The sequence below is a fragment of the Nesoenas mayeri genome (genome assembly GCF_963082525.1).
Source record: "Nesoenas mayeri genome assembly, chromosome: 3".
In the NCBI taxonomy this organism is placed as follows: Eukaryota; Metazoa; Chordata; class Aves; order Columbiformes; family Columbidae; genus Nesoenas; species Nesoenas mayeri.
Genome location: NC_137544.1, coordinates 8,018,792 through 8,032,386, shown reverse-complemented (window position 1 = coordinate 8,032,386; position 13,595 = coordinate 8,018,792). Strand labels below are relative to the sequence as shown.

At 37.9% G+C, this 13,595-nt stretch overlaps 2 protein-coding genes across 6 annotated transcripts in view; both read right to left on the bottom strand.

The window, feature by feature from the left end:
- LOC308039176 (WD repeat and coiled-coil-containing protein) overlaps positions 1-13,595 on the bottom strand; it is a 232,861-nt gene that overhangs the window by 174,152 nt on the left and 45,114 nt on the right. The gene's annotated exons all lie outside the window — the stretch shown is intronic.
- Positions 1-13,595, bottom strand: part of ITSN2 (intersectin 2) — an 85,237-nt gene that overhangs the window by 32,601 nt on the left and 39,041 nt on the right. For all 5 annotated transcript variants that reach the window (XM_080341084.1, XM_080341086.1, XM_080341087.1 and 2 more), the window contains exons 8-18: positions 13,254-13,396; positions 11,931-11,994; positions 10,334-10,471; positions 10,137-10,222; positions 9,048-9,310; positions 8,192-8,341; positions 7,820-7,960; positions 6,937-7,024; positions 6,184-6,323; positions 3,321-3,457; positions 702-1,144 (exon numbers count right to left, since the gene is read on the bottom strand). In XM_080341084.1, the coding sequence (XP_080197210.1) occupies positions 702-1,144; positions 3,321-3,457; positions 6,184-6,323; positions 6,937-7,024; positions 7,820-7,960; positions 8,192-8,341; positions 9,048-9,310; positions 10,137-10,222; positions 10,334-10,471; positions 11,931-11,994; positions 13,254-13,396 (1,793 nt within the window). The remainder of the gene's footprint in view (positions 1-701; positions 1,145-3,320; positions 3,458-6,183; positions 6,324-6,936; positions 7,025-7,819; positions 7,961-8,191; positions 8,342-9,047; positions 9,311-10,136; positions 10,223-10,333; positions 10,472-11,930; positions 11,995-13,253; positions 13,397-13,595) is intronic.

Genomic DNA, 13,595 nt, shown 5'->3' with positions numbered 1-13,595 from the left:
ACCACGATTTCTATTTTCTTTGCATCTAAGTTCTCCACACCTGGTGCTGCTAACAGTGAATGTTTTACAATGCATAACTGAGGTGTGGGGGCATCTTTCAGCACTGCCATAATATGGTTCTTGCTGAACTCAGTGATAAATGTGCCTAATAAAAACCTATGAGAACTAATGAAGGATGGAACTAATCAAAACTGCCTTTAGTGAAAATATTGTTAAATCAGTATTTTTCGAAGTCCCACAACTGAAGTTAGGTTGACTTCAGTTCTTTACTTTTTAATAAAAGACATTGATTAAAAAAGAAATAAACTGCATTTCAATGTTAATAAATCACTTTGCTGAGCATTACCTGCCTATCCACTCATCATTGAACAAAATTCCTCCATATTAGCATTCTGCTTTAACGACAGAAAGCACAGGCCTTAGGAAAAAGCTAAAATATTACTGTTTCCAGCATCTGTGATTTGTTGGCCATGATCACTGGAAGATTCGTCATCAGAGTTATCGGTGCTGAAAACTAACAGAACTAAGTTAACAGGATGATTCTTAACTAACTAAAGACATGGAACATCGCTGTGGTTTGGGTTTTTTAAAATAATATTTTAGACAATAAGCCTGTCATCGTGTCACATTAACAATAGTGAATGAAGTACGCTCAGGAAAATAAGAACCATTAAAGCAAAAATCGAACGGACTAAAATTACCTTCATTTTTCCAGGGCAGCTTAAGACTTTTACCCTCTGTTGGTTTCAACAGATCTGCAAACTTCTCATTTATGTTTAATTTAGAAGTGCGTTTCTCCACCTCCTGAGAGTTGGTCACTTCTTTTATCTTCTTTATTTCTGTGTTGTGCTTACGCCTCTCCTCAGCTTCTTTTGCAATTTGTTCTAACTTTCTTCTGTCTTCTTCCAGTTGCCTCTGCCTTTGTTTTTCTGTCTCCCTCAAGATCGTGTCTTGCTTTTTTTTCTCCTCCTCTGCATGAAGCTGTTTATTTTCCCTTTCTCTCATCAGAGCAACTGCTTCTTCAGCTTTTAGCTTTTCTTGAACTTTTTCCTGCATTCGTTCTTCCTCCAGTCGCTTCTTTTTCTCTTCCTCTTCCCTTCGGATATTTTCCTGCCATCGGTTCTCCTTCTCCCGTTTTGCTTTCCTGAAAGAAAGGAATGGGAATAGGAGAATATTCATATAAAAATAATGAGATTGTGTTCATAGAGTACTCAACTGCACTTGTCAATAAAACTGAGTCTACGATACTGATCGCTCTCCTCATGAGTGCCAGTATATTTCACATATAAATAACAAATGGATTAAAATTCTTGGTATAGAAACACTCCCATGGAGTTACTTGTGCAGTGTCTCCACGAGCTCTTCTGCTCATCTACATCCTGATGAGCAAGAAACGATCTGATAACTGAACAAAGGTGGTTTTAAGCTGTCTGCCAAGGTAGTATCCAAACCTCACAAGTGGAAATGAAGATTCTCAAACAGATTAATAACAAAATTTCACTTTGGTGTATTTACAAAAATAGTCTTTGCATACTGATGTCTGCTGCTTTAATTTTTTGCCTTCAGCAGTCGTAATCAGTTCAATATGCTTATCCCCGTCACAGCCACACTCTTCAGCAGACAGAATCTGCAAATCTGACTGTATTCTCTGAAATTGTTCAGATTTTGTCCCGTGCCTCATCTCTCCGAAGAAGTTATTATCCAATTCAACACCTTTCAAAATGATTATATGTTGAGACCTTTCTTCTGAAAAGAGTGGACCTGTCCCTTTGGGCCGCTGTCTGAAGAGGTTATAGAGGAGGGACCAAGCCTGGATTGGATATTAGAAAAAAAATTGGAGGGTAGGAAAAATTTCTTCACGGAAAGGGTTGTCAGGCATTGGAACAGGCTGCCCAGGGCAGTGGTGGAGTCACCATCCCTGGAGCAGTTTAAAAGGCATTCAGATGAGGCTCTTAGGGACATGATGCTAGAGTCAGGTTATGGCTGGACTCGATGATCCCGAGGGCCTCTTCCAACCGAAATGATTCTCTGATTCTATTCTATGATTCTAGAGGAGACCACTTCATCAAATCCCTGTGGGAGGTCCATTGATCGGATGGTCATTTTATTGTGTTCTCAAGCATGTGACAGCATCTAATGGGAGTTGTGCAATAACACTGTTACTCTATCAGATAGCTACGCTGAACAGAAAAATTAACAGGACATTGTTATACATACAGCATACGGCTCTCTTAAAGGGACTGTCAAAAGTTTTATGAAATCCCAATCATACTTGTAGAAAAGCATTGCCCTGAGTTAAGATCATGAATCAACAAACACCACAAGGCCACTAGCTCTGCTTCATTAAAAACAGTCAAAGCAAATAGGAATAATTGACTATCTCTCTCAAATTAAAATGACCAAACACAGCAATTCTCTGAATGAGAAGGAAAGTCAAGACTAGTACATCGAAGCAATTCCAGAGCTGAGGACTCCCCACCCAGAGCACCCATCCGCCTTTTCTCTGGCAATGATTTAATCTAGGGCTGCTAAACGGGCAGCTGCTCCAGAAGGTCTGGAGAGATGAAAAATAGAGTGGTGGCTTAAGATGGCCAGAATCAAACCCAAGAAACTATGGTTTCTTAATCAATGAAACAGGAGAAAATAAAACTAGTTGGGAACAACACCGTAAGAAACCAAGAGCTGAGGACAGTAAAAGTTTGAGTGTTTGATACCAGGCCGGGCTGAGCACAACCAGGACCGTAAATGTGAAAGGAAGATTGTTTGAAACATATTTTAATGTTTTCAGTGTCCTCCCTAAAAAGGAATCAAATTTAAAACTCAGAGCTTGCTCACTCATCCAGCTTAAAAGATCAACATAGGAATTAAGCAGGCAATGACCCTTCTGTTGTCTGAAGTATCAATTTCACAACTGAATATACATGACAAAAAACTAGTAACTACTCAGTCAGAAGTGCTTTTAAGGAACTAGGTCAGATCTTTTGAAGGCCAGCAAAACAGAGCAGAAAATATAAGGAATTTTAAATGTATAAGTATTATCTATAAAAGGAGCTAAAGATTTTATTAGTAAAAGTGACTACCTGCTTTATCTGAATTACAAGTTCTTTTTTTAAAAATGAAGATAAAAACAGATTTGAAAGAGCAATTCAAACCTTCTTTTATATTACTGGTACTCCACATAAAATGTTTTCTCTTAGGCAACTCACTAGGATGCATTCTTACTGATTAAGCTTCCCTTTTAATATAATCACCATCTTAAAAGTCATCACAGCATTACTTTGCTTTAAAAGCTGCAACGCTGATACATTCAGGCACGGTACCTTGCAGCCTCGTCTTCCAGTCGCTTTTTCTGTGCAAGTTCAGCTCTTCTTTTTTCTACCTCTCTTATTTTGTCCTGTTTGATCCTGTGGAGCTGCTCCAAGGCTAACTGCTGCGTGCTGTAACTTTCTCTCAGGTCCTTAGGAGGAAACACAAAGTACATCAATAAAAAATAAAGCCAATCTTTCCAGAAAACCATCCAGGCATTTTAATGCTTTGTGAACCAAGTTTTAATACAAATGGACAAAGTAATACTGAGTTATTAACAGTCCTTGGAGGTCACTGTAAAGAAAATCAAATGAACAGAAGTATTAAAGTGGCTGGCAGGTTTGCAAAGATTTTGGCATAATTTAGGGTTTCAAAAAGCCCTTAAAAATCATGCACCTGTTGGAAATGGCAAATACAGAGGAGGAAAAGGGAAGATATAGAACTGAGTGTTCAAACACAACATTATCTAAGGACAAAAGAGGCAATGAGGTGTGTTTTAAACAACTACAGGACAGATCTGATGAGTACGCAGACTTCAACTGGAAGTCAACACAGTACCACAAACCTGAGAAACACGTCCCTTCAGTAGGGTGTTTGCCTTTGCGATGAATAATCAGTCCCATATTTAAATCAGAAAAACTTTCTAAAAATATCCAGCAGGCTTGCCACTGTGGGAAGCCAGAGCCTAAAGACACTACCTCAGATTGCAGTTTTCCTATATTTGTAAACTCCACAGTTTTACTCTTTTTCTTTAAAACACATCTTTCCATTCCTATTCCATCTCCATCTGTTAACAAACTTTTCCACAGCAGAAAATCAGCATGAATCTTTAAAATAATTAAATTTACAGAAGAAAACAAATCAGCAATAATGGAATTACTTTAGATTGTACTTCACCGTGTTACAGAACACCTGTAAGATACACTATTTTCTTCTCAGGATTGCTATGGATACACCCTGAGCAACGCAACAGGTGTACCCTGACTTCTCACATCTAGTCTCATAAATGCAAATAGAGCAGTTAAGAATGATCTATTCTCACTACAATATGCACCTCTAAGAATAATCACGTTGCCTAAGAGATGCTGTGCAATTTCTGCATCAGTGTAGCAACAAACTAAACCAGACAATTGACTACTACTTTTCCCCAAACATATTCAGCTGAGAATACCTTTCCTTCTCATTTTGCATAGAAACTGAGGATCACTATGGAAACAAAATCGCATTATAAAAACTCTTGTATCTCTGATTTAAGGACAGAATAACCCTTATGCAAAAGGGAAAGGCCACTTAAGTAATTCTGAGAACAATTTATGTGGGGGAAAACACAGCAACAAAGAAATAGAAGTCAGATTTTTTGGCCCCAGCAAACAAAAGCAGTGTTGAGGAAAGACAGCGAGTAGGTTTTAGTACTGGGTTAATCTGGAGGCTTAATAGCATTGTGTTTGCCATGTCATATGTCATATTCTGGGCATCGATGCTATTTCTAGACTCAAACTCAACTGGCAATTCATTAACGTGACTCAGAGGTGAAGATGTATGGATACAGGCACAGAGAGACGGGTACAGAGCAACAGATGGAAAGGTGGGAGAAGACACCGCTTCCATCTAAGAAAGTATGTTTTGGTTGATGATACCATAGACGAAATGAAAAATATCTGGGTAAAACAACTGAGTAAACATAACATGTTAAGAACTAAAATGGCTATCACTGTTTTGCAGTTTGGTTTTCTAAGCAAGTAAGAAAACGTTATGTCTTTAAGGGGATGTCAAAGCTAGCAGAAAAAGAAAAAGAACCTACTGGTTTTCTTTTAGGAAAACTTATTTAATAGAGGTTGTACATCCAAACAGAAAGGTAAGCAGAGAAAAAGTGCGAAATAATTAAAAACCAAAAAGAGCCAAAGATTAGAAAATAACCTTAAGTAAGAGGAAGAGGTTGTTGAGACAGCTTAGCAGAGACAAAAGGCACTGAAGAACAGAATCATCCATATTCTCACACTGTAAGATAAGGCAGATAAAAAGCCAATTAATCTTTGCACTGTATTTTGAAAAACATATTTTAGGGAAAACTAAATGGTAGATGCAGCCACTGAACACAGCAAGCCATGCAATAAACAAGTAATTAAAAATGCTTGTTCTTTGTAGTCATTTTTTAAAAAATAAAAGAAACTCCTTAAAAGTTTACAATTTTTTCTTCATGTTCTTTTTATTGGAGAGTGCAGAGCCCTCACAATGGCTCAGCATAAATCCATTACTTAAGAGTAAAGTTCACATCAGTGCCACTGGGAGTAAGCTGGTATTAATAAATGGAGTTAAGTGTGTGCATGCTGCCCTGCCTGAGAGCTGTGGGCATTTTTAGGGAAACAAAACCACCTTCAGCACCAGTGATCAGTATTTCTTCTACACAAATAAGTGGTCTATGCTTACTTTTAGGACAACATCTAAATCTGCTATCAGATCCTGCATTATGTACTATGAAACCCTGTATTTTGTTCAATAAAAGTTAAATGTTCAGTCCCCAATTCAAGAATTGTAGCAAATTTAACCTCAGTACCATAATAACAGAATTTACAAGGGCCTGAGAAACTTCAGTTCTAAATCAATGTGAATTCTAGCAGCCAAAAGTTATGAGTGAGCAATAGTTGATTCATGCAAAGCAATGATTAGCAAGAGATTCGAATTTTAGTACATTATCAATACTTTAGAGTGCATTTTTGTTACTCCAAGACTTCTGGTAATTCTTATTTAACATTGGAAGTTGGGGAAAGTTTTATGGAAGCCTGGTAGAAGTGCCACCGATCTTTATGACTGGATGGAGAAATCAAGATACTGCTTACCAGCGTAAGACTAAGTGTAGTGTTTAGATAACGCACGTACCTTAAGCTGACTGTTAAATGCATCCATTTCAGCAAGTTTAGAAGCAGTTTCTTTCTCAAGGGCATCCAGTTGTTCCTTGAGTCTTTGGCATAATTCTTCCTTTTCTATGGACTTCTTGTGCACTGAATCGAGTCCTGTGCCTGCATAAGGCAAGTCAAGCAATTTTATAAGGGTTTCTGTTTTCACTCATTCTTCTGTTATTTTCCTAATATACTATACACACACTCCCAACCTCTTTCCTCACAACAATTCCTTGATTTACCTTTCTCTTTGTATACAGCACAAAGAAGAAAAGGCCCCAACACCTGAGACATACAGGCATTGCATATATATACATATATACAGAAAAATTTGCAAGTTGTTTTTTTTTTTAATATCAGACCAATTCATAGCAAGTTCCTCTACATAGGGACTTTACTACGATTCGATATAAAAAACAGCGTAGATTTTACACAAATTAACTCTCTTGGATTTACGTTACCAAAGGAATACAAGATGTAATAGTATCTGTAGGCCATATAGTCTGCGTAAAAGTTTCAAGCAAACTCTGTGCTTTCTCCCAAAAATGTATTTGTTTGCCTGTTATTTAGAACATGATGGAAATAACAGAAAGCAGATGACAATGCTAAGATGGCACTAACTCAAAAGATACAAAAATTAAGGTGTGATTAACAACTGTGTATCCTCAGCCTTTTTTACAAGTGATAAAAGCCAGCAACGCAAACCAAAGAGAATTCATTTTCAGGCACTTACTGCGAGTGTTTTCAAGCTCGGCATTTTTAATTCTTTCACTTAACAGCTGTTTTTCAGGAACTAAATAGGTTAGTTTATTCTGATACTCCTGTAGGTTTAAAGAGAACATAAGACATTTTTAATATTGTTTATAAATCAGTAAGTAAAAAGGGTGAATTTTCAAACATAACTTCAACTCATGTTAAGAAAACATAGATGAAAGTTATCAATATGGGGTAGAGGAAAAAATGACTTCCACATTCTCAATATAAACACTATTAAAAGTGAATGCTTTTTGACCCCAAAACATTAACACAGTTGAAAAAAACAAAAACAACAGACATGCTAAAAGTGTAAATATTATCATAAGAACATTTGGCTGCCCCAAGCCCAACATCAAACAGTAACTGGGACACACAGGAACATGAAAAGAAGTTTCCCTGATGTGCAGGAGCATTACATAAAAACGTAGTAGAGGATGATTTATAATAGTCAACTGCTTTGAAATAATTCATGTTTTGCTATTCCAAGAGAGAAAAAAAGCGCATCAGGGTAATTCAGCCCAAAGCCCAATTTGCTCTGCATACAGAAAAATATTCCTCATAAAAATCAGTCTGAAGCCATAAAATAATTCATAATTAAAGAGAAGTCACTATTACCGGTTCACATATGCACAGCTGAAGTTTTGACCACTGTCCTCATTAAACTAGGAGCTTGTTATAGTACATGTCATCATTTCTTTAACACCATATATAAAATTTAAAACCTCTGCAATGTTGATGGCCTTGCTGATTTCTTTTCTCCTCTGTAATCAAACCCATTCACTATTCCTCCCCATGGGTATGAATTATCAACAGCACTCCTGAAACACTGAATAAGAAGTAAAGGACACAAAGTCACCTACCTGAAGCTGCTGCTGTAGTTGCTTGACTTCCATAATTCCTTGGTCATATTTCTTATCTAATGCCTCCAGCTCACTTTTCCGAATTTGCTTTTTGCTTCGAATATCTTGCAATCTGCCTGAGATCTGCTGATGTTTGTCCGTCTAGAAGGGAAGTAAAAGAGAAATTATACCACATACAATAAGTAACACTTCTTCACTAAATCTGTGGGAGATTAGTTCATGATCAATTCTTTAAAACAACCCAAAATATCTGCTTTAGATTGCTCATGCAAAGCAGGGTGAAACTCCTGGTGGGCCATTAATGTAGATTCTAAGATTTGCATACTTTAAAATACTGTATTTCAACACGTGTAGTGCAAATTTCTGTCTTACCAGGGCTTCTAATTCAAGATTAAGGCTCTTCTTTTTAGAGGTCAACTTGACAATTTCTTCTTGTTCTCTGTTACGTTGATTAAGAAGTTCTTGGCGACGAATTCTCTCCCATTCCAACCGTCGCTGGCGCTCAAGTTCTTGTTTCGCTGCCTGCAGAAAAGTCACATTACCTTAAATCACAATGGAGATGCAGAACACAGAGATCATGATTTAATATAATGTATTCTATATCTAAATAGCGTAACAGCAACACATCAAGTTGTCTTTTGTTAAAGTGCTCCTATACACTTCAGCAAAGAATGGAGGAAGCAATCCTGTAAGATTCTTCATGCCATGCTCTTAACTCTGGATGAAGAAAAGCTACATAATTGAGACAGAAAACCTGTGTATCTTAGAGGACTGCCCATAAATGAGCACGTTGATTGATATTACTCATAACTTCCTTCAAGTATTTCACAGAACTGCAAAAAAATATACAAGTCTTATGCATGCGCCGAGACATCCAGTAGAAGCAAATTGGCTCAAGTTCATCTGTCAACATATAATCAATTATGAATTCAGTACAATCTCATTTGGTACACATATTTTTGCAGAAATCCAAGAAATTTGTCCAAGGAAATCTTATCTGTCCTATGAAGCATCTGAAAACTTCAGACTACTCCAACACTTGATTCATTTATAATAGACACAACGTTTTCAGACAGAAACGACGTTCTCTCTCCAAGACAACATGCCAATGGCCATGTGAGGAGAGACAACCCAAGCCAGCATTCCAATCCTGAACACTCTGTCAAGTGGATACTGTAAGCATGTACACATTCCTTAAAGAACTAAAAAATAACTTCAAGAAAACAACCTCCCGCCTTTCTATTTCTTTCCTTCTTTCTTCTTCTCGTTGTCTTTCCAGCTCGCGCTGTCTCTCCAGCTGCCTCTCCATTTCGAGTTGTTTTTTCCGTTCCTGCTCCTGACGTTCCCTCTCTCGTCGCTCTTGTTCTTCTCTTTCTTTCTGAGCCTTACGTTCAGCCTCTCTCTGCTGCTGTTCCAACAGGACCTGACGGCGTTTTTCCAGCTCCATATTTCCCCTCTCATAGTTGGCTTTCCTTTTGTCCTCAAAAGTCACTAAAATAAGGAAAGGTTGTTATTTCTGTCCTGTGCAAAATATTCCCCTCAAACAACAACAAAAAACAGTTGTAGTTTAAAACTGACCATGAAAACTACTTGAATTTTAGAGGCAACATAAAATAACAGCTTTTGTATGATAGGAGAAGAATGTCTTCTGTTAAACAGGTTTTCCACTGTGCGAGAAACATTAACACAGAGAAAGAGCTTAGGTTTTAAGGGTGTTCCCTAAGAGCTCCTGGAGGTATAAACAGCAGAACACAAAACAGGATCAAGCTCAATTACTGCAATACAGGATAAAAGAGATAGAAAGGAATGATTTAGGCTCCCAGCAACCACCTTTCCAAAAAGAGAGGCAAGTTGTGTCTTGCATGCACAGAGACCTTCACTGGTAGCATGAGGGAGTCAAGAGCAGAATCTAAGTTATGCACAAAATGCATCTGTTTTCAGAGAATTAAACTACATTGCAAGCCCTTGTTTTTAAAGTGTCCAGAACAAAGTAATGCCAGGAACTTTCAACTTAAAAAATAAATTGCAGTAGCATGCCAGTATTTGGCCATGAAGGACTTCTTTTCCAAAATACATTATTAATCAGCACATTTTTCCTTTCCTACAGCTAAAAATAGCCCTATCTCTGCATTCTCAATTTTATTAGATGCAATAGGCTGGCTACATCCACTTAACAACCTTCCCACCATCCAAGTTAAAAGGGATCTAGCTCCTGAAATGAAGCTCCCTAGGGATTTGATTATGTATTCCACTTTCTAAAGGTTTCAGTGCCCTTTAAAGACAGCCATATACATTAAGAACATGCACCCTGTTTTACCTGGTTGTTTTTTCTGTGGCTCCTCCTCTTGCACAGGCTGGTAAGATGGCAGAGTTCCATTTATATTTTCAGTGTATTTTCCACTCCTGGAGGTCAAAAAAACCAACACACCATCGTTAGAGAAATAACAGTTATTTTCTTTGTTTAAAACACCTCAGTTAAAAGTATATTATGCTTCACTGCCCTCAGTGATATACCTGAAGGAAGGCGGAACCAGTTCAAGGGGCAGAGTTAGTGGCAGAGGCTGCCCGGCCTTGGCCATGTCGGTGAGGTGCATGGCCAACACAAACTCGTCAGCCTTCAGCTGCCCGTCTCCATCGATATCAGCCAGCGACCTGCGGAGTTTTAACAGCAATCATAATTACAACCGAACATCGCAATCACTCGCGAATGATAGCTGAAACAACTGACTGTAAAAACCATTTTAAAAACAGAGAATTCCTGGGAAATGTTCTGGTGAAAATAGCTATGATTAATAACATGAATTTATATAATTAATGATAATTAATTAATTAATAGGATTAATAACAGGAATATGAGGAGCAGTTGAAAGAACTGGGGCTGTTCAGCCTGGAGAAAAGGAGGCTGAGGGGAGACCTTATCGCTGTCTACAACTGCCTGAAAGGAGGTTGTAGCATGGAAGGGGTTGGTCTCTTCTCCTGAGCAAGAAGTGACAGGACAAGAGGAAATGGCCTCAAGTTTCAAGTATCAGGGGAGGTTTAGGTTGGATATTAGGAAAAAATTCTTCACAGAAAGGGTTGTGAGGCATTGGAACAGGCTGCCCAGGGCAGTGGTGGAGTCACCATCCCCGGATGGGTTTAAAAGGTGCTTAAACGAGGTTCTTAGGGACATGGTTTAGTGCTAGAGTCAGGTTATGGTTGGACTCCATGATCCCAAGGGTCTCTTCCAACTGAAATGATTCTATGATTCTATAGTTGATGAAGGAAGATATCATTTTGTTTAATAATGTACTGCTATTCAGATGTTTCCATAAAATATAAAAAAGGACATGAACGGTTAAAAGACATCTCTCTATTTATTGCACCACCAAGAGAAGAGCTGGGAAGATAATCAAGACTGTTTTCAACCAGCTCAAAATGCTAGAAACCACTTTTTATTTTTTTTTATTATTATTTTTTAAAGCAAAATAAAACATTATACAAAACGACATCGAATTCTACAATGTGAACCTTTGCATAGAATTCTTTCTTCCCCTTGTGTCTCCTCGACAGGGCAGGGAAGACGTGAGATGCCCCAGAGCACCTTGCAACGGGTAGGAAAAGGATCACCTACCCCCCTTAAGGAGAACACACAACCATATCCCCAGCCTACAAAATGCTTCCCACACAACTGGAGGAGGGGGAGAACTGTGAAATGTTTCCAGAGATGCAGGCAAGAAAGCAGAAACCTTTCTCAAAAAGCTATCTATGAAGATACAACTGCAGGAGTGTGTCCTTAGACTGCATTTAAGTGAAATGCTTAATAAAGTAACTGTTCATTAAAAAAACAAAGGCAGTTTAAAAGCCCACTAAAACCAAAAAGGAAATGATAAAACAACAACAGAAAACATGTCTATACAAACCACAGTGAAAAACAAAAGCAGGAGATGATGAAATGAGATTTTTATTATGTTCACAGACCAGCACTATTCACACATAACAGTACTCTTATTACAGTAATTACCATGAGTACAGTAGAAAATACTGGTAATTCGTTACTGTTTTATTAAATAACATACATTTCCTCTCTTAACATCATAAACTCGTTGATTTCATAATCAGTTCCAAAACTTACCAAATAGTAGCCAGCTGAGTCTGTGAGAGATTTGACTGCAGAAGGGCATTCCTTGCTTGAAATCCTTAGTGAAAAGATAAAAGATTTTAATAAAAATAAATACTTTGAACAAAGATTCACATGTAGCAAAAAACAGGTCATGAACTGGGGCATGTTTATTTTTAATATTAATCTAATCCATTTTCATCACTGGCTAACAGTTGGCATTACTTCCAGGCTTAATGACAGGCATTACAATCTGGACACAATAAAAATGTAAGTATTCTTGTGTGCTTTTTTCATTCAGAGCACCTAACCGAAATACTGACATGAAAAATGGATATTTATGGTAATCTCCACAGCTGTTACAAAAGCACAGCTTGAGTGAGCGTGCTGAAAAGCTGTCAGCTTCCCTTTGATAGCAAAAAAACATATACCTTTCTAGGCAAGTTGATCAAACCTTCAGCCCAAAACCAACTGAAGAAGACAAAAAGCATTGAATTCCTTTCTTAAAAGAGAGGCGAGGAAATTGAGATAGAAGCTTAGTCAATACTTATTCAAAATGGGAGATCTAGTAAGCTAGAAACATACATACTGACTTTACACGTACAACTGCTTGGCCAGCACTCTGCTCGCTGCATTACAGTGAGTAATCTAGTTTTATAAGAACTTTCATAAAACTCTGCTCTTTTATTAACTTTGGGTGAAGTCTTTTGAAACCACCATAACACTGTGACACAGCACAAACGTCACTGAAAGTCAACAAGGAATGACTCCCTTAAATTACTCTTGAAAAATTCCAATCAATGACTGCAGTACCGCAGTGTCTTTCCCAAACTGTTTTCTTTGAAAAGACAAAAGCCCAAATATCTAAGCAATTACCAATATATAATATACATAGGAGCACGTGGCACAAAAATGGTGAGATGTCCCCCATTTTAGAAAATCATAAAAAGAGAGTTTCAGTCCAAAGAATGATACTTGAAAAATGACTGCTGACTTCGTGGAGCTCATTTCTGCATTTTTAAGGTTCTCGGGCTCTTCTGTTTAGATTCCACCACTTCTCCCCCTCAACTACCCAGGGAACCTGCTGCCTCCTCAGGCCACTCCAGGTCTAACACAAAGCCCAAGTCAATAAACTGCTGCCCATTTCCATTTCTCGGCTGACTGGAACCAGTAGCTGAAACCTGCTCTCTCCTGCATAGGTCTGAATAGCAACGATTTCAGCTTTTATTTCATATAGAAGTCAAATCCCAAGCTTGGATTCCGCCCCTCAGCTTGTGATGCCCTCAGAAGGAGGAAACACTTCTGGTTTTCCCCCTCCATGTCAAATGCCATACTCACCTGATAAATATCCACTCATACTTTTATCAAGGCTGTTAAATTTCTGTCTGTATTTTAATCTGGAGGCCTGAGGAACTGCCCAGTCTGAGGATACAATCTTTGGTGAATTCCCTGCTAGTGAAGCGCTAGAGGATGAATTTGAACTGTAATACAATTTTTAAATAAGAAAAAAAAAAAGAGAGAGAGAGATAAAGAAATAACTCTAAGTTACTTGGCTTAATAAACAGGCATTGGAACAGAAGATATATAGCATTGTCTGATAACATGAAACAACTGCCACAAAGTTTTACCTCTGCTAAATTGCTATAAATACTTTTGTCACTAATATAAAATCTTACTGTG